Source organism: Tympanuchus pallidicinctus, unplaced genomic scaffold, assembly GCF_026119805.1.
Source record: "Tympanuchus pallidicinctus isolate F22 unplaced genomic scaffold, pur_lepc_1.0 scaffold3, whole genome shotgun sequence".
Classification (NCBI taxonomy): Eukaryota; Metazoa; Chordata; class Aves; order Galliformes; family Phasianidae; genus Tympanuchus; species Tympanuchus pallidicinctus.
The window spans coordinates 62848477-62867174 of NW_026294747.1; the positions used below are offsets into that span (position 1 = coordinate 62848477).

At 47.8% G+C, this 18698-nt stretch overlaps 1 protein-coding gene across 2 annotated transcripts in view; it reads right to left on the reverse strand.

The window, feature by feature from the left end:
* SETD2 (SET domain containing 2, histone lysine methyltransferase) overlaps nt 1–18698 on the reverse strand; it is a 54625-nt gene that overhangs the window by 26615 nt on the left and 9312 nt on the right. For both annotated transcript variants that reach the window (XR_008209840.1, XM_052696962.1), the window contains exons 2-8: nt 15222–15237; nt 8015–12405; nt 6225–6356; nt 5238–5366; nt 2888–3011; nt 1764–1841; nt 1362–1459 (exon numbers count right to left, since the gene is read on the reverse strand). Coding sequence is in view for 1 of the 2 variants with exons in the window: in XM_052696962.1 (XP_052552922.1) it covers nt 1362–1459; nt 1764–1841; nt 2888–3011; nt 5238–5366; nt 6225–6356; nt 8015–12405; nt 15222–15237 (4968 nt within the window). In the remaining variant the exon portion in view is untranslated. The remainder of the gene's footprint in view (nt 1–1361; nt 1460–1763; nt 1842–2887; nt 3012–5237; nt 5367–6224; nt 6357–8014; nt 12406–15221; nt 15238–18698) is intronic.

Below are 18698 nucleotides of genomic sequence, written 5' to 3' on the forward strand. Positions count from 1 at the left end.
TTAATGATTCTATCATTCTGTGTGACATGCAGAACTGACTGCAGGAAGTTGGCCGTGCAGTATCAGCAGTAACTAACAGAGAAGCTGCAGTGTCTTACATGAAGCAGAAGATGAGGAAGGAGACATGTGAGACGAGATCTAAAAACTCCAATGAGACAGAGACTAGAGAGACTGACCTCAAATACAGGAGATACCAAGTCAGCCAATACAGCAAAAGACCAGACCAGGTGGAAGATGAGTGCAATGAGCAGCCACTTGGAACCTGGGCTGATTGGGCACTTGGCCACCTACCTTTAGGGTAAGACCATCAGCCCCTAGCAAGGCCTAGCCCCCACCATTCACAGCACATAGCTCCACGATAGCTTGCAAGGGCTGATGCACTTTCTGATAAGCAAATCCAGGCAGACAAATCCCACCTGGGGATTCTAAAGAGCCATCAGGCCTGTCTCATCTTCAGAGATCTGAGCTTTCCAAGAAAGGAGCACATGTGGCACTACCAGGCATGGGTGAGTGGGCATGGTGGGGATGGGTTGGGTTGATGACCTCAGAGGTCTTTTCCAACCTCAGTGATTCTATGGTCTATGCCTGACTGCCACCTGGAACAGAAAACTACATGGCAGTATCTGAACCTTAGCACAAATCAACCTACAACTAAAAACTCAGTTCTGATCCTTATATTGCTGCAGAAAGCAGGATCTAGAAGGAAGAAACACTCAAAAAAAAACAACAGTATTTGGTAAAGATGCCTAGGGATTATACAACAGATCTACAGCTAATCTCATAATTGCACGTTTCAAAACAGCTAGATGCCATTTTGTGCTAATCATGTCAAAGAGAGTGAAATACTTTGCAGGATGCCTGGATGAACAGCAATAGAAAATACTGAGCTCAAGTGCACGAGAGCAAAGCCCACGCTGCACTCTGCACATGTGCAGTCAGACAGAGAGAAGGAATGTGCTATCTGTTGGGCTTTCACAGCTCTTGCAAGTATTTGCAAAGTTGTAAAACAGTAGTGGGTGGGAAAGAATGAAGAGGCTTTATTTAAGAACATGGCAAAGTCTAAAGCTCAGGCAATTAATAGTTAGATTGAGGAAAGAAACAGTCAGATCATTATCTGGGAAGTTTCCATTGGGGAGAGATGGTATAAAGTGGGAGAAAAAGAAAATAAAGTGATTTCAAATCTCTTCTGTTTGAAACAGAGAAACTTTATCCAGGAAGTATTTCATGCAGTTGAATTCCCATTGATTTCTAACTGTTCTGCTAGATGAGGCTCTGCTTTGGAGCATGATTTCTTCACTGCATCAATGCTCACAAAAATTGTAACTTGCAACACTTGAAGCAGAGGGAGAGATGGAACCTACCCGTATCTCTGGAACTGGTAATCAAAGGTCAGCTCGGAGCCCGAGGGGACCAGCTTGGTGGTGAAGAACCCAACTCTGAGCTGCCCATTCACAGTCCACTAAGGCAAGGAAAAAAAAGTGACAATGGTTATTGAAACAGCCAGGCTCGGCTTCTTTTTTTGCATGAAATTAGCAAGACAAATCCTCAAAGCAACAGTGTTACATTTAAGCTTTGCTAACTGAGCCCGCCATACTTGCCCATTTCAATGGTGGCTGTTTATATTTGACTAACAAGAAGCTACATCAAAAAAAAACAAAGAGACAGAAAGATAAAGGAGAAATGCCTTTCACTTGGAGCTTGCTAAATCACAGGGCAGCCAAGTGAGAGGCAGCAGCAGCAGCAGCTTTGATCCAGCACTTTACCTTTTGTGTCTCACAGTTCGGTTCACAGCTGTGGTTCATAAAACGAGAGCAGTTTCCTTTCTGGGTAGCATCTATTATCTGGAAAGGAAATAACAAATATAAGAAAACAGACTGCCCTCCCTAGGCACGAGGCAGAAATATGGAGCAGCATATCTGGAAACACAGCACGGCTGAAGGAGAACGTGATCACTGTCAAAGTCAGCACCCTTTCCTCCTGCACTGTTAGCATTATTTAACTGGGAGAGAATGGATTTCATAGGGATAATAAGTGCCCCTCAAAAAGAAGAAATGGTACGTGGTTCTTAGTTCTTGTCACAGATTGATACTGAGTTCTTTGGTCTGGTGGGGATTCTGAGTTTGCAGCATCAGTTTCTGACCCTCTGATACAGAGTATGGGTATCAGGGCTGGTGGAGCCCCACAGACTGTGCTTTAATGGGAAGACTGCCCCATGGATCACTGTGCTCTTCCTTTCTTAACTGGGCAGGACGCCTTGTGATCACATCACAATCCCATGGCACCTACCAGAACTGCTTACGTGGAGGGCAAAAAAAGGAAAAAGAAAAAAAAAAAAGAACTTGGGAGTATTTTTAGTTCATTTACTGTAAAAATCCCAAGACCCAAAAAAATCTCGACAGAAGTGATGAGCAGAATTGGGTATTGCATTTCTATTTATATCCCTTGTTCCCAGCGAGCCAGAGCTCAAGGTAGGCAGTGCCACAGCTCTGCATCACAGCTCCATCACTCCACAGACCCCAAACTGCTGATAAGCTGAAGTACATGAAGAACTTCTGGTGAGGACTCTACTGGCTCAAGGTGGACCAATGAAGTTACTTCTGTAAACTGGGGAAGTAAGAAAACTTGGATTCCTGTTGATACGTCTCTTAGACTGGTTTATTTTGGTAACAAATAAGTAAATAAATTCAGTTCCAAGCACCTCACAGAGGTGTGGTTTCTCCCAGCAGAGCCCATCGCTCCATCCTTTCCAAAGCTGCTGGACAGAAAGACAAATTCTCTTCTCCCACAGCACCTGCTCTGAGGACATTGGGTGCTCACACTGAGCTGGATCTAAGCCCACCAGCCAGCCCCTCTGGATGCCCAGCATTCTGGTGGGCTCCCTGCTCACCTCGTCGTTCTTCAGAGCCATGAAGTAGTAGTGGATGTTCTTGTTGCGGGCGTATTCCTTCACACGTGCCTTGAACTCTTTGTGGTCCAGCACCTCTCCGCAGTACTCCAACACAAAAGTGTTTCTGGAAAGCACAGGGGGAAAAAGCATCACTCATTAGCACCAGAGAATGGAAATTAACTGCTCCTGAGACAAGCTTGTCCTCTTGGTACAGCACTCTGTACCAGCTCTCATCTCAGGCCGTTCAGATTAACTCATTTTTGACACTCGAACCACCAGCAGCATCAGAGTGAAAGGCCCAGAGGCAAGAACAACACTTCCCTACAAGCAATGATTGTTCTCTAAAAGAACCAAATTTGGGGGGCAACATGCAGAGGACAACAAAGAAAGTTAAGGAAACACACTGCTGCTGGATGGTTTTCCTAAAATGAAATGGAAAACCTGCCTGCACCTTGTTGATATGGTGGGCAAAACGTGGGGTTGATAAAAAGCCCTTTTTGATCCTAGGAAAGAAGAAACTTCAAGCAGAGATGGAGGAGCACAACCAGTTACCCCAACCCCAGCCTATCACAACGCACTGCTAAGCTACTTGTCCTACATTTTCCCTTGCTTAATGCCACCCTGAATCCTTCAACTCTCTTCCCTTGTGCTTAAACAGCAGAAGGCAGCAGCCCCTGCCCAGCTCCCAGTTGGATGGAGCACTGCTGCCCACAGAACTCCAAGCCTGGAAACCTGAGGGCAGGAGGAGAGCAGAGCAGAGCTAGAAATGTCTCTGACCACCCCCAGCCAGGTGGCAGTGGTCTCCTTCTGGCCACATCACCCCTCTTTGGCTTTGAGAGCCCCCATATCTGCCTTCTGCTGCTAGGATTCTCACTGTCTTTGCCCAGGGAAATGGTGAAGTCACCACTCCCAGAAGTGCTCAAGAACCATGGAGATGTGGCACTTGGGGACACGATCAGTGGGCATGGTGGGATGGGCTGGGGTTGGGCTTGCTGATCTCAGTGGTGTTTTCCAACCTAAACGACTCTACGATTCCATTAATTAGTCTCACGTATTTAATACAGCAGTAAAAAAAGATCTACATGAGATCTACAGTTTTCCAAGAGTGCCAGAACCCAATCCTGGATTCCTTACCAGACATCTGTCTTTCCCTGAAGCAAAAAAATCAGTCTCCAAGGAAACTCACTAAAATAACCTGAGTTACAGAAAACCTTTGCACAATTAAACTCTTGTCTTAAAGATCACAGTCCCTCATGCCCTTGAGACTGAACAGGCTCACCATGCCCATCCCACAGCTTTCTGAAATGCAAATCAGAGCCTGGTGAAACTCCCAGAGCACAGCACTGCTTCTCACAGCAAGGTGAGCTGTCCTACAAAGCCTTTTGTTACTCATCTGCTGAGCTTCACACCTGATTCCTGCACGACAATTCCAGAGTGTATCCAGGCTCAGACATACACGCTGCTATTCTGTTTCTGGAGGCCTTACCCAAAGCTCTTTTTACTGCTGTGATGATATGAAGGCACCATGGCAAAGGCTCCCAGCACCTCCTCGGTCTGTCCTACCTCTCTCCCATGCCTGTTCCCTGCACCACACCTGCACAGGAAAATGGGCCTGGCACTATGCTTCCTCCCACTTAGCTTTGGAGTGTGCCAGGTTCAGAACAGAACTGGAATTCCAAAAATACTGGCATCCATTCTGCTGCCAGCCTAGGAGGAAGCAGATGGGTTCATCCACACTGCAACTTTCAGCGTGTTCAGGCCCTGGTAGTTCTTTTGTGTCAGACTCAAGGTAACAGCATGCAGCCAGCCATGGTGTGCGAGTTAACATCTGGGGTCAGCTCCACGTAGACAAGTCAAAACCAGAGTTGGACCTGTGAGCACCACCAGTGTAAAACAAGCACTCAGAAGAACAGCAGTTAGCTAAGGATGGACTAACAAGGGAGGAAAAGCCCCACGGGTTCTCCATGTAGTCCTTCATAGAAGGAAGCAGACTCAACAAGAGGGTAAGCTTAGAGGTGGTGAAGAAAATGGATGCAAAGAGAACATGCTCCTCTTAAGCCAAGTGACAGGGAGAAGGGAACACACTAAATACATGAGGAAGGTAGAGGCAAGCCTGCCAAAAACCCTACTGAGAACTGTAGTAAACTTTGGTGGAAGAGAGTAAAACCAGAGTGGGTGATCCAATGCACAGCTGGGACAAATACGTGCAGGTAACTGAGAGGAACCCTTGACAGAGCACGAGGGCAGCATGTAAAACTGCAAGGATAACATCAGCAACTTATTTCCCATGCACGAGGGAATCAAAGGAATCAAACAACACAACTACATCATCCAAAGAGCAAAAGCTTACGATGGGAGATCTTTGGCAGCTCTGAGTCCCCAGCCTTTCTTCTCAGTAAGGATTACTTCGACATCTGCGTGCTGCTTCTTCTGGAAGCGTCGGTTGGAACAGAAGTCACCATTTGGGCACCTGGAAGAACTAGGAGAAGGAAATGGAACAACTCAATTCTCATCGTCACAACATGGGCAACAGGAACAGCTGAGATGGGAAGGAGATGCCATGTAACCATAATAAACTCAGTGTAAAACTTTCAAATGTGTTTTGCTATAAAAAGTATAACCATCTGACTGTCAACATGTAAATGCAGACTATTTCTGGAAAGATAAAAACATTTCCAATGCAAATGCCACTATGCTTGTACATTGTATAATCAAAGTGGGCTGAACTAGCTAATTCTCTCCATATTTCCATGAGTTCTCATCTCATGATCTCCCATTTCATTGTACCTGGGCTAAATTAACTAAGGGCAGCTAACTTCTACCCTTCCACCCAGCTTTATGACCTGCATGCTGTGCCTACCAACCTCAGCCCCAGGCACCCATCCCTGCCTCCTCCTCATGTAGGCAATAGCTCCCTTGGCCTTCCAATCCCAACCAGGAGGGGAAATAAGATGATAGCAGTGGCCTGCATGGCCCTGGGGAGAGCACAGATGCACAAGGAAAAATGAAAGAAAATTAGCAACTCACAGAGAGCAGTACTTGCATTTCTGACACTCTCCCACCAGCCATGCTTACAACCAGGTCGAATTAAGCCCCAGGAGCAGAGGACTCCAGGCCTTGGCAGTCAGTTTTACAGGAGAGCACTAAGAAAAATACTCAGTTTGGAAGACCTAAGGTCAGATGTAAATGCTCTCTGCAGGCTCTGAAGCTGAATCCACACTAGTCAGTGAAAACAGGAGCACGACGACAGCTTGTGGCCAGCAACCACAAAGGTGTGAATTCCTCCAGGTGCTCCCAAGTCACCTCATGCTCCACAGAGGCTGACTGGCCAACTCACCACTCGATCATGAGCAGGCGGTTCAGGCAGTCTTCTCCACAAGCAACCTCCCCCTGGGCTCGTTCTTCCTTGGAGAGAGGAGGGCATTCACACAGCATCCGCTTAATATCCCGGTGGGATTTGCTCTTCTTTCTGTTGGAGACAGGTCATTGACAAAGAGTTAAGACATTATTCAGGTACAGAAATTAATCTTTTATCAATCGTTACTGAAGGAAATGAATGTATCCTTCAGAAACTGGACTTCTCTTTGGACAACCACAGAGAACCTCTGGGTAACTACGGCCACGGTTTGAAGCAGGAGGTGATGGCTTTCTGATCACGTCAGGTTGTTCCTCAGAAAGCCATTCCCAGGATATTTAGCTTTCACTTATCCTTAATGTACACAACTCAGTTTTACTATCAACATAGATGTGTACACACACACCCCCACACACAGAGGCTGGACTAAAAACCCTTTATTTTGTCTTACGAGTGAAGAAAGCCAAGCTCCAGGGAAGCCACTCTTGATTCTTACAGCTAGATTTCTCACCACATGGGACAAATTATAAGGTTTATATTAGAAAGATAGGAGGCTTTGATTAGCCTCTCTTGAAATACTATATTCTATCAGCATAAATAATGCCATGAAGACAATCTCCAAGAGCTCCCTTCCAGTTCAATGCTCTCTTTGGTTTCACTGATACAAAGCCAGGAGAAAATCTATGTTCTATAATTTTAACATATAAACCACTGGAGAGCACACAGATCATTTTAAAACAGATGAATTTTAACACAGCAAACTGAATGGTTTAGCTAATTAAATCTGTTTTACTGTCAAGTAAGATGATGTTAAAAATGCAAACGTTTTAAATGGGCATGAATTATCAGAAGGGCTGCACAAAGAATAAGACTTGGTTACAGACTTGTTAAGGACTCTTACCTGTATTCTAACTCCAGAGGGAGTATTTTTTGGCACAGATGGAGGTTGCTGAGCTCTGAAGCAATGCTCCTATTGAATAACCCCACAGTTCTGAACTAAGACTTTTCTTTCAAACGGTCCCCACCCTGGTCTATATTCCCACTAAAGGATAATCTACGATCATTACCCTCTGCTAATTTAAATCACAGCTGTCAGAGCTGAACTAACTTGTCTGAGATGACAAATCATTACATGCAATTACCCAAAGCTTTTGGAAAGGCACATATCCAAAATACATATCCAAAACTTTTCCCACGTCCTGACTTCCCTTTGGGGACACTGAACAGATGCAGACAAGCCCAGAGATGATGCTTCTATACACTGCTCTGGGCTCTAACGTGGTCTCACCTTGTTCACATGAATGAGAGAGCAGAGAGAGCAGCAAAAAGAAGGAAAAAAAAAAGGAAGAAAAAACTGGAAGAAAATCACTTCTGCAAATTAGCATGGGTACAAGAACAAAGTGTTTACTCAGTGCTGATGGCAGGAATCTCAGGTGAGCAAATCCCTCCTGCAACCCTCATCACAGGAACTACAGGGGATGCCACGTGGAACAAGATACACAGTTTAGAAGTGATTCTTCTCCTGCACTCTCCCATCCCCAGCATCTCTCTGGGCCCATCACTGGGAGAAGATCCAGCGTGGTTACAGCTCTGGTACAGCATCTTGTCCTCTAAGAGCAGTGCTGAGATGCAGGAAATGTGACGTGCCTCTTCCCTGCTGTACCAATTGCAAGCATGGCCTTAAGAACCCTATCACAGAATCTAACAGAAGTTGCAATCTAGAACAGTTATATGCAAAACTTAACAAAGAAAAATAAAAAATCTCCAGTTACCTTTCAGTCAAGTAGACGTTTTCCTCAATGAGGTCGAAGTAACAGGGCATTTTCCCCTGCTTGGCAAACTCCTTCCAGCGCTGCGGGTCGCGGAAGTCGTCCATGATGCACGGGCGGCCGACCATGGAGGAGTCCTGCGGTGCCACCTCCTGCTCACCCTCCACCTTCACCTTCTTCCTCTCCCTGGAGTCTGCATCGCTCTCAGAGTCACTCTCCAGCTCCTGCCGTCGTTTTTTGGGAGGGCCTCGCTCCTTCACGTCGTTCTTTTCCAAAGACTTCACCTCCTCCTTTTTCTCAGCACCGGACACCGGCTCCTTGCTCGAGTTGCTGCTGATTTCATGGGCTTGCACGGAGCCCGTCTCTTTCTGCCCGGGAGTGTGGAACTTACTGGAGGGGCTGGGAAAGCCAGCCTTGCACTCATCATCCCAGCGGTCATCCTCGTACTCCTCGTGATCCTCCGTTAGAGAATCCGGCACTTGTCCTTGAACTCGTTCATAGCTGCCTCCAGCAGGCCGCCCAGCAGACCTCACATCCCAGTAGCCATTGCCCTGCCAGCAGTTCTGAGAACTGCTGTAGGCTCCTGTGCCTGGCTGGTACACATAGCCCGAATAGACCCCGAAGCTGCTATCTGGCTGCTGATAGGTGCTGCTGGGCTTCTCTGCCTGCAGCTCCCAGCTCACGCCACCCATTCCCTCCCCTGGATGAAAACCGTCCTCCCTGGAGCAGTCTCCGAGGCCAGACTGATGGAGACCCCCACTCCCCTGCCAGCTGTCTGGCTTAGAAAAGCTCATCTGATGGCAAGACTCATCAGTGCCCTCAAAGCTCTCAGGCACGCAAAATGGCTGCTCCTCCTGCCGGCCAAGCGGCCGACTGATGGACATGAGCTCATTAAGCATTCTCTCGTCTGGGTTGGGTTTGCCTTGAGAATCCACCGCCAGGTCTGCCTGGCTCGTGCTGTCCACGCCATCACTCTGCGCCTGGCAGACGTCTGCCCGCAGCTCTTCGCCATCTTTCCTGCTGAGCTCAGTAGATGAGGCCGGACTCTTGTCCATCCCTCTCGGAGAGCACCTGCTCTCAGCCTGGGACCCGTTGTTACTCACTGTAGCCTCTGGCCTGTCCTCATAGTAGGGCCTGCTTGGTTCTGGCCTCTCGACATCCCAATGGTCGGAGTAGTGCCGCGTGCCCTGGCTGCTCCGCGAGGAGCAGGGGCTGCTGTCCTCCATCACAATGCTCGAGTTCTTTGGGACGACCACAACGGACTGCAGCCGCTTCCGTGGCACGCCATCATCTGAATCAGAATCCTCTGTCTCACTGTCGTCGCTGCCCGGCTCGCTGTCGCTTTCAGCCGTGTCAGAATAGTCATCATGGGGGGCGGGAGCGAATTCGGAGGCACCACCACTGCTGTCACACGTTGGGGTTTGCGTTACGGCTTCTGGTTCTTCCGCAGCCACCACAACATCACAAGATGGAAACGAAGCGCCTGGAAAAGCTGAAGCCACCAAGGGCTCATTCCCTCCGTCATCCTCGGCAGACGCTCCCTGCCCTTGCTCATTCAGATCATCAGGACCAACTCTCTCCGTAGTAACGGCCATTTCTTCCACTGCCTCCTCTCTGCTGCAGCGTTCCAGTGGCACTTGGGAATAATAGGAATGCTCATCCTTCAGCGACAGCTTGCCCTGCGTTGAGTTCAGGTCAACGTGCCGAACGTCCAACTCCAGCATCTCCCCAGCGCCCGAGCAGCTCGGCGGGGCCCTGTCCCCCTCGGAGGGGATGTTTTCCTCCAGATGCTGAGTAACAGGACAGTCCTGCGTGATTCCGAGTGAATAGCAGTCCTGGGCAGAATCCCTGCTTGAACTATCCACAGCTAGGCCAGCTTGATGGGGTGGGTTAATGTGATACTGCTCCTCTTCGCATGCAGACTTTGAATTCGGATCCTCTGTGCTTTCATAGTCGCACGTCACCGTCTGCGGTTCAACGTGCAAGTCCAGAAATGCCTCGGAAGTCACTTTTACATCTGCTGGTTCAACTTCGATTTCAACTTCTGAATGATACAAAGAAGGAGCGGCATCATCTGAAACGTAGCAAAAAACTGGTTCTTTGGTTTCGTCACAGGGAGCTGCCTGATCATCCAGCTTCTTCACTGACATTTTGGAATCATCTACATTCACAACTGGTGAAGGCATAACTTCACTTTGTTGCTCCAGGACCAGAGCCTCTTCCTCCTTGAACAGGCTGCTACACTCGCTGGACTGTATGTGAGAATCATCAGGCTCGTGCTCTTGAGGGGCGTACGTGCCCTCAAATCCATTCGACGGCAGCGGATACGAGCTGCTCGTCCTCCCAGTGTGTGATGCTTCCAACCTGCACAAACTATCATCAGAAGATACTGCGACATCCTCTGCTTTGGAGGCACTGGGAGCTGCCACATCGTCAGAGCTACCCTCTGGGGACCCATTTATATTCATTTCTATAGGGAAACATGTTCTCGGTTGCTCGTGCTTTACCCTTACTAAAGTCTCTTGTTCCTTAACACTGTCACGGCATTCGTTGCCTGCGAGTTCCTCAGACCCTGAGTGAGGGAAAGCAGCTTTTGATTCATCTGTCTTTTTAAAAGTGGGGGAATCATTTAACTGATTTAATGGAGAAAGCGTCTTTTCCCTTTCCAATCTTTTTGCAATGGACACTCTGATCTCACTGCTTTTTAAACAAGAGGTCTCTAAATCTAGAGAATTAGACTGCTGTTTTATTTCTTCAACTGATTCTGTACAACAGAAAGAACTTTTAAATTTATCAGGCTTTGGTGCAGGGGTCTTTGAAGGGGTGGACTTATAACGGGAAGAATTCACATTGCTGTCAGGCTTAGAATGGGAAGTCCCCTTTCGATACCCGAGCTCGTTAAGGGGAGAGCACCTTTTGGTTACTTCACTTTCTGAAGTCCGTTTTGAATCTCTATCCGCTTTTGAAGAAGACTTTCCTCTCCTCTCCACGTCAGCATGAGATGACTCTACTTTGCTGTCCCTGTCTGACTTCGAGTAAGAAGTCCTTGACTCTCTGTACGAGGAGGAGTGGGACGACGTCCGCCTCGAGTCGCTGGACCTGGAATGCGTCCTTCTGTACTCATCCTCCGAATCAGAACTCTCCCTCCCCCTGGAGTCTGCGTACGAGCGCGAGTACCTCGTCCTCTCTCTGTACGGGGAGCTGCGGTGATACCTGCGGTCGGATTCGTAGTAATGCGAGCGCTCCGACCTCGAGTAGGAAGAGCTGGTTCGGGAGCTCCGATCCGAGCGGGAGCGAGAGTGGGACCGGCTTCGCCTTCTCTCTCTGTCTGACCGCGATCGGGAGGACGCATACCGCGAATCTCGTTCTGATTTTGAATAGCTGGAATACTTGTCGTCTCTGTCCGATCTGGAGCGTGAGGAGGACTTCAGTTCTTCGCCTCTGAGAGAGGAAGAGCTTTTCCTGGGATCCCTCTCCTTTTCTGCACTGGATATCTTCTGCTCATGCGAGCGCTGGCTGGAAGAAGTCCTCACAGAATCTTCATCAGACTCAGAGCCCAGCAACGTGCCATCGGACTGGGAGAACTTCCTTTTGGAGCCCTGTTTCCTAGAGCACAGAGAAGCACCCTTGGAGCTTTCTGAAACCTCATCATCTTTCCCAATATGGGAATCTTCCTTCTGTGGAGTTACTTCCACCTGCTCGGCCACGTGCTCCTCCAACCCGTGCGATACCACATCCTGCTTCAGGTCCAGCTCAGGAGCCTCCTTCGTGACGACGTGACACAGCTCCTTCGAAGCCGGGACTTCTGCTTCCGCAGGCGGTGACAGCAACAGCGCCGACATGAGCGTGACGGGCAGCTGCGGCAAGGCTGCTGCAGCAGGGACAGGCATTGGTGCTGCTGGTGATGCCGTTGGTGGAGGTGCCGACGGAAGGTCGGCGGCCGCTGCCACTGGTTCTGTGAGCGGTGCCAGAGCCGGTGGCGGCGGCAGTAAAGTTGCTGCTGCAGCTGGCGGGAGGGGTTTGGTTGTGACACTGAGTAAATGTTTCTTAAAATGGATTTTCCCCAGTTCTACCTTCGGTTTTGGAGGTGAAGACTCCTCCGCTGAACCAGCAGCATCCCCAAGGTCCATTTTAATTTTGGGGTTAAAATCAGTCTGTGTGGGTACTGCTGCGGAGTTCGGAGTTTCATTTTGTTTTTCGTTTCCCAGACCGGGCAGAAATCTGTTCGGTAAGGTTTTCTTGGTTAAGCTAAAGCTGAAAGACACCTTTTGTCTTCCTTGCTCCTCAAGGTTAACCTTCGTTTTGGTGCCTTTGGGCAAAAAACGACTAGAAGCAACACCTTTGAACACTGGGCCTTTGATAAAGCCAGCTTTCTGCACGGTTTCAGTCTTGCTCTGGAAAAAGAAAGAAAAGAAAAAAAAAAAGATGCCATTAGTAGAAATGTTTATTTTTAAATTCTGTTCTACGCAAGTACTGAACAGTTTTCTTTCACTTGGTGAATTTTTTATGATGATAAAATAGAAATTGATATCCTGGGCTGAAGTCTGGGACAGCACAGCCATACGGCCTGCCTCTCTTTTAACCAAAATCAATTATCTGCTCCTTTCGAGTCTCCTTTTGGGAGACCGCCTTTGGGATTCAGGCTGAGGCTTTTTAACTGACTTATTAATAACCAAACTCAAAGAATCAAAGCTGGGTTTTTTTTCTTTAATAAGAATGAAAAAAGAAAAAAAAAAAAGAACAATAGGGTTCAACACACAAAATTAATTGAAGAGAGACCGCTACTTTATTTGTTCTGTTTCTGTGGTCTCTGGTTACAAAACATCCTATGCTTTTAAGCTTGACATGTGTTCTCACATTTAGGATACTGTACCTGGGTATATTTGGTGCCTGACCCAATCAGGTCACTGAGACCTGCTGCTGCAGCCCTAAGTCCCATCCAGGCTAACAAGGAGGTCACATCACGCACTGACCAGTTGTCATCACTGCCAGCAGAACTTCCACCTGCACTCAGCCACACGTGACTGCCACCTCTGAGCTGATGGACCCTAATGCCTTAGATATGCATCTCACCTAAGGGATCCGCTGTACTGCTGAGGAGTTCTTCCCAGCAAGCCTGACAGTCTGGGACACCACTGAGCTGAAAGCCACCTCCTCTAGGACACTCACAACTGAGATGTCACTTTGGGCATGGCACAAACCCAGAGCAACAAAGCTCTTCTCAACATGGGAGCTTCTTCCCTTTCAGAATGCATTTATCAAAGCCCGAGATTAGCAGCTTTCAGAGCAAAAAGCACAGTGTGTTTGTTTGTCTTGGCACGTGCCCACTTGTTTTTAAGCTCTGGGCTTGTCTCTGCACAGACTCTATCACTATCTACCGCAGCGTAACGATAGCACAGTCCCTAAGGATGAATGTTGTCCCATTGTGTTGAAAGGGTGTTTCTGTCGATACTCCTTATCCCCACAAATCCAGATTGCATTAATGTAATGACTCTTTGTGCAAGCACAACTTCAAGCAGTCTGAACAGTGTATACAGTAAGTTCTACTCCACAGCTATTGCATGAACACATCCTTGGCTGCAGCAGTGGCTTCCTGCACCCACTCTGAAGGATTATGGACTTTGTTATTGTTTAACTCTTGTAAAACAATGCAGAGTTGCTAAAGCTAAAGGTACCGTGGTAAATTATTAAGTAAGATGTCAGCAGAACAGAAACTCCCCCCCATGCTATTTCTACTTTTTTTTTTCACCAAAACTCTGACTCCTTTAAAATGGGTGCCACTTTGTGAGGGCTTTTAAGTGACTGCCATTGCTGAAAGGGCATCCAAATGGCGACCCTGCGGACAGGACACGTCCACACCATCTCTTCTCCAACGCTGCCCCATATTCAATAGAAAGGCTGCTGAAAATAATCTCTGTTCTCAGAAATGATCCATTTTTTTAACCTAACAACAGTCTAATACATAAATGTATAGGAACAAATTCACTGGAGCACAAAGGACAAAACCAAGCGTTCTGTCCACGTGGCAGGAGCTTGGAGATGTTCAATGCTAGAGGCCAGCCTTCCATAACATGCTGGGCACAGTCTCCCAAATAACAAGGCAGTGTCATTCTGTGAGTGTGTTGGGTTGCTTATTAGCCCTACACAACCAGAAAATTCAAACCTTTCTACCCCAACCAGTACATCAGCACTCAAAGAGTTTTCTTACTAAAACTTCTGTGAAATTATTTTGCGTGCAAAATCACCCACAGTTATGAAAATATGTCAGTGTTTCCATCAAAAACTTCCTAGCTTTCAGTGCAGCAGAGCTGAAATCTGAGCTTACAGATGAATAATGGGGTTTGGATACATCCACCTGTACAAGAAACAAAGGCTGGAGGGGATGCAAGAGCTGCTAAACTTCCACTCCTCTGCTTTTCATATCTATTCAGCAGGGACGATGCCTTTCAGAACAAATGTTTCAATCTCCTGCTCAGCCTTCCAGGGATTTCTTCTTAAATAACACCAAGCTGAAAAACTACAACTTCCATAAATTTAAAAAATATCCCACAGGTAGCTTTTGAAATGGAACAGGGAGCAATTACTGGCGAAACAGTAGACAAGTTCTCCTTGCTTTAATGTTTTACAGGCAGCGAACGCTCCTCGGAACGCTGCTGTGAGTGTTGTGCAGCTCAGGGTAGGCAACAGATGCTCACTCTGAGCCTTCAGCAGGGATGATTGAGCACTCCTGCAGCTTTCCTATCACCGCAGCAGCACACACAGTAAGCTCAGTCAGAGCAGAAATGGTCCTACCACATCAACAACTATCAGCAGCACCATTCTGCAGGCACTCGCTGGGGTATTATCAAGTGTTCCTACCCCTGGAGGTTTTCTCCTTTCCCCTAACATTAATTGGGCCACACTCAACGAAACTCCTTTTTTCCCCAGATGAAATCCTTAAACATTCTCTTGATCACAATGCAGGAAGCAGAATATCCCTACACCTGATCAGCTGCGTGCAGGTGGCATCAGCAGTGCCAGGCATGTTCCTTTCCCTCCAGACTTCATCACTGCCCCAGGGACACCCATAGGAAAACACTGGATTTGTGAAGATGCCTCGTGCTGCTGCTCAAGACAGCTTCTTGAGACATGGGTCCAGATAAAATTTGTTGGTGAAGGTAACTACACACATCTCAGGAGCAAAACAGGAAAAGGATGAAATTTCACTCACCTCATTTTCTTCTTCTCTATTGCAATCCAGCCGAGAAAACATGCAAAAGAAAACAGAAAGAAGGCGTAAATATCAGGCAGAAACAAGAACACACCCACAAGCAAAAAGGGCTGTACAGGTAGCCCTGTGCCACCGGTGTCACCCGTCCTGCTGTCACCCACTGCACAGGGACACAGCACTGATGGGAAGCTCAGAGCCCTGGGTGCTGGCACTTCTGCAAATCCTCTGAGAGCAAACGGCAAGCACAGTGCTGACGGCTGGCACGGCAGCCAGGAGTCATTTCAACAGAGGTGATGTCGCAAAGATACTGCAGGTATCAGCCAGAAAACCAGGTGGAGTTTAGTGTGTTCCTTAGGAGATGGAAACAGTTTGCTGCATCGTCTTTCTAAGTTCCCCAACGCTTTCACAAGCAGCACGATGAACTCCTCACTGCTGTGCTGCTCTGCCCAGCAGCCCCAGCTAACACGTACCACACTGCTCAGAATTCCCAAATACTCCTTGGCATTCAGCCTCTCCCCAACAAGCTGGTGCTGGGCACTGCCATGGAGAGCACCAGTGAAATTTTTCCTCTAGGAAACTACATGGAACAATACAAAAGCTTCCTGCCCATTGCTCAGTGGTTACTGACACGGCTTAATAATAAAAACTCATCTGACTCTGGTATTTCCTCCTCAAAAGCACACTGTAACCTCTCTATTTGCACACAGGCAGCCTTTTCCCTCTATATCCTACAAATACAGAGGAGGTTTTCAACAGGACCTTTGCTGAATTTAATGAGCTTCTGACTCATAATACAGTATTGCTGTGCTGACATGGTCAAAGCCATTGCACAGAAAGGCTCACAGATTGGCCCTCAGGCATCAGTTACTCCAAGAACCAATTTCTGGAAAAGAAACTGGAGCTGTAGGTTAGTGCAGCCCTGCAGGGACCCTACACAACGACGGCACAGCAGCAACCAGGTATGCCCCCATTTCAGCAATCATCAGCAAACAGAATGAGGAGCAACCCCCTCAAAGACCTATCACCAGCAGCAATACACTACCATGCTCGTGTGCAAATGATAAAGCTTAGTAATAGCTAATAAATTATTCTTACAGCAGCAGCAACCGGGCTTTTTATCGAGGAAACACGAACCATGAGTTTAAATGAGCTGTGGGAAACACGAAGGGCACATACATGATTTAGTGGGGTTGGGAACACTGTGAACTCAACACAAAGCAATGCAGAAGGCAGGAGTCCTTTTAGAACAGCGCAATGATGCGAATTAGTGCCCCAAAGGCTTCATTTTTAGGATCACGGGAACAGAGGAACTGAAGTGGGAATTTCCAAACCCTTCCAACCCCTTCCAAGTTCCCTTTTAACCTAAGCCATTCTATGATTCTGCAATCAAGACTTCTGGGACACCATTGTTGCTGATGTTCATATATTCTGAGTTACACTGAGTGCTGAAGGGGTGAGGACAGCACTGAGGTCAAGGATCCGACGTGAAAATTTCCATTGCATCAGTAACCCAACGCACTGTGACACAGCTCAGGATAGCAACCAGAAACGACTCTTTGCACTTAAACCACAGATGTTAAGGAGGTATATGCTGGGAGATGGGTGACAGAGCTTAGCATTCCCTATCCCAGAGAAGATGTGGATGCCTCATCTCTGGAGATGCTGAAGGCCAGGCTGGACGGTGCCCTGGCAGCCTAACCTGGTGTGTGATCTAGTGACTGGCAACACTGCCTATGGCAAGGGGGTTGGGACTCAATCATCTCCGAGTTCCCTTCCAATCCAAGCCATTGTATGATTCTATGACAAAGGTAAAGGAATTAACAACGCATTTTTGCTCCTCTTGCCGGAAAGCTGCACAAAACCAGCATTAAGATGCTGGAGAGACACAGAGCTTTTAGTTCAAGCAGAAATTTCTTCCTCTGTCTTGTGATGGTACTGCAGAAGAGGCAGCAGTGTTGCAGAGAGAAGGAAGATCTCTGTCCAGCCTCTTCCCTTCCCATCACCTCCTGCTTTGGGACAGCAGGGTGGGAGCGCAGCGCTGGGATGGAGCAGGGCTACAGGCTGCTGTCTTAGAGCCAGAATTTGGCCGGAGAGAAGCCCACCTGATGACAGCAGAGAGCTGGAGGAAGGACAAAGCAGAATGAGGTGCTGTGTGAATGAAGCCGCTTGTTTCAGGAGAGAACAGAGCACGCAGGAGCGGGGCAGGCATTACGTTACAGGCGGTGGGTTTTGTGCAAACACCGGGCAGTATTTCAGGCACCACTGCCTCACTGCAGGCTGAGGGTCACGTTTCCACGTCCTGCCTCTTCCTTTGCCCCGGATCAAATACGTAAATAGATTTCCAAAATTAGGCAGTGTGTCACTCCTCGCTCAGGAGCCAATCGAAGCGCAGTTACAAAGAGTAGCTGTGCTCCCCCTGATTGAGCACCGCTCAGTGATGGGTTTGCACGCACCTCAAACGCACAGTGCAAGCAAAAACCAAATCCCCACATCATGCACAAGGCTCTGCACCTCGTCCTGGGCACGAGAATAGAAAATAAAGGTACGTGCAAGGGTTTAATCATGGTATCATATAATCATGCAAGTTGGAAAAGACCACAAAGATCACCAAGTCCCGCTGTGAACCCACTCCCACAATCATTTAGGTTGGAAAAGACCTCTGGTCCAACATCTCTGGCTTGTCCTGGGTACAGTAAGAAATAAAGGTGTATTTTTCTTCTGAGGTTCAGCACCTCTGAGTGCCTGAATGGGCTTTTATGAATGAGACTGCTCTCCTGACGGTGCAACCCCCAGCAGGACCTCCTATGCTACAAAGGCAAACAAATAAAATGCCCTCAGGGTTACGAACTCTGCATGACAAACACTGGGTTAAGACAAAACTTCTCCTCACCTCCCACACGCCCCTTTTTTTCCTTTTTCTTTTTTCTCTCTTATTTTTAAGACAGAAAATAGGCAGTCTAAAGCTCTTTTTATCTAAGCATCTGCAGGGCTAACCATCTCAGAAGAGCAAAAAGCCTCCCCCTGCGCTCTCAGCACCCCTAGCTCCAGGCTGCCCATTTGCAAGCGTTAACACTGGGCCATCTCAAAGCCTACCTGGTTGACAATTACTTTCTTTTCTTAGGGAAATAAAATGCAAAACCCAAATCCCCGACCTGGGCACTCAGCAGGAGGAAATGCAGCCCTTAAATTGCTGCCTCAAAATGCAAAATCCCATTGTAACCTCCAGATCCTTGCTCACCAGGTATGGTAACAGTGCAGGCAGCACAATGAGGCTTGCCTGGAAACTCATTCCAGCAGGATGGTGATGCCAAAGACAAAATCTCCAGGCCAAAGACAAAATCTCCAGGCCAAACCACAGCTACAGCTCTGCACGGGACACAACACTGCTGCTGGCACAGCTGAACTCAAATAGTTCCATAAAACCTTATAGGTCTGAAGCGTCAGCACACACTTGGTTTATTAACCTCTAATACATCC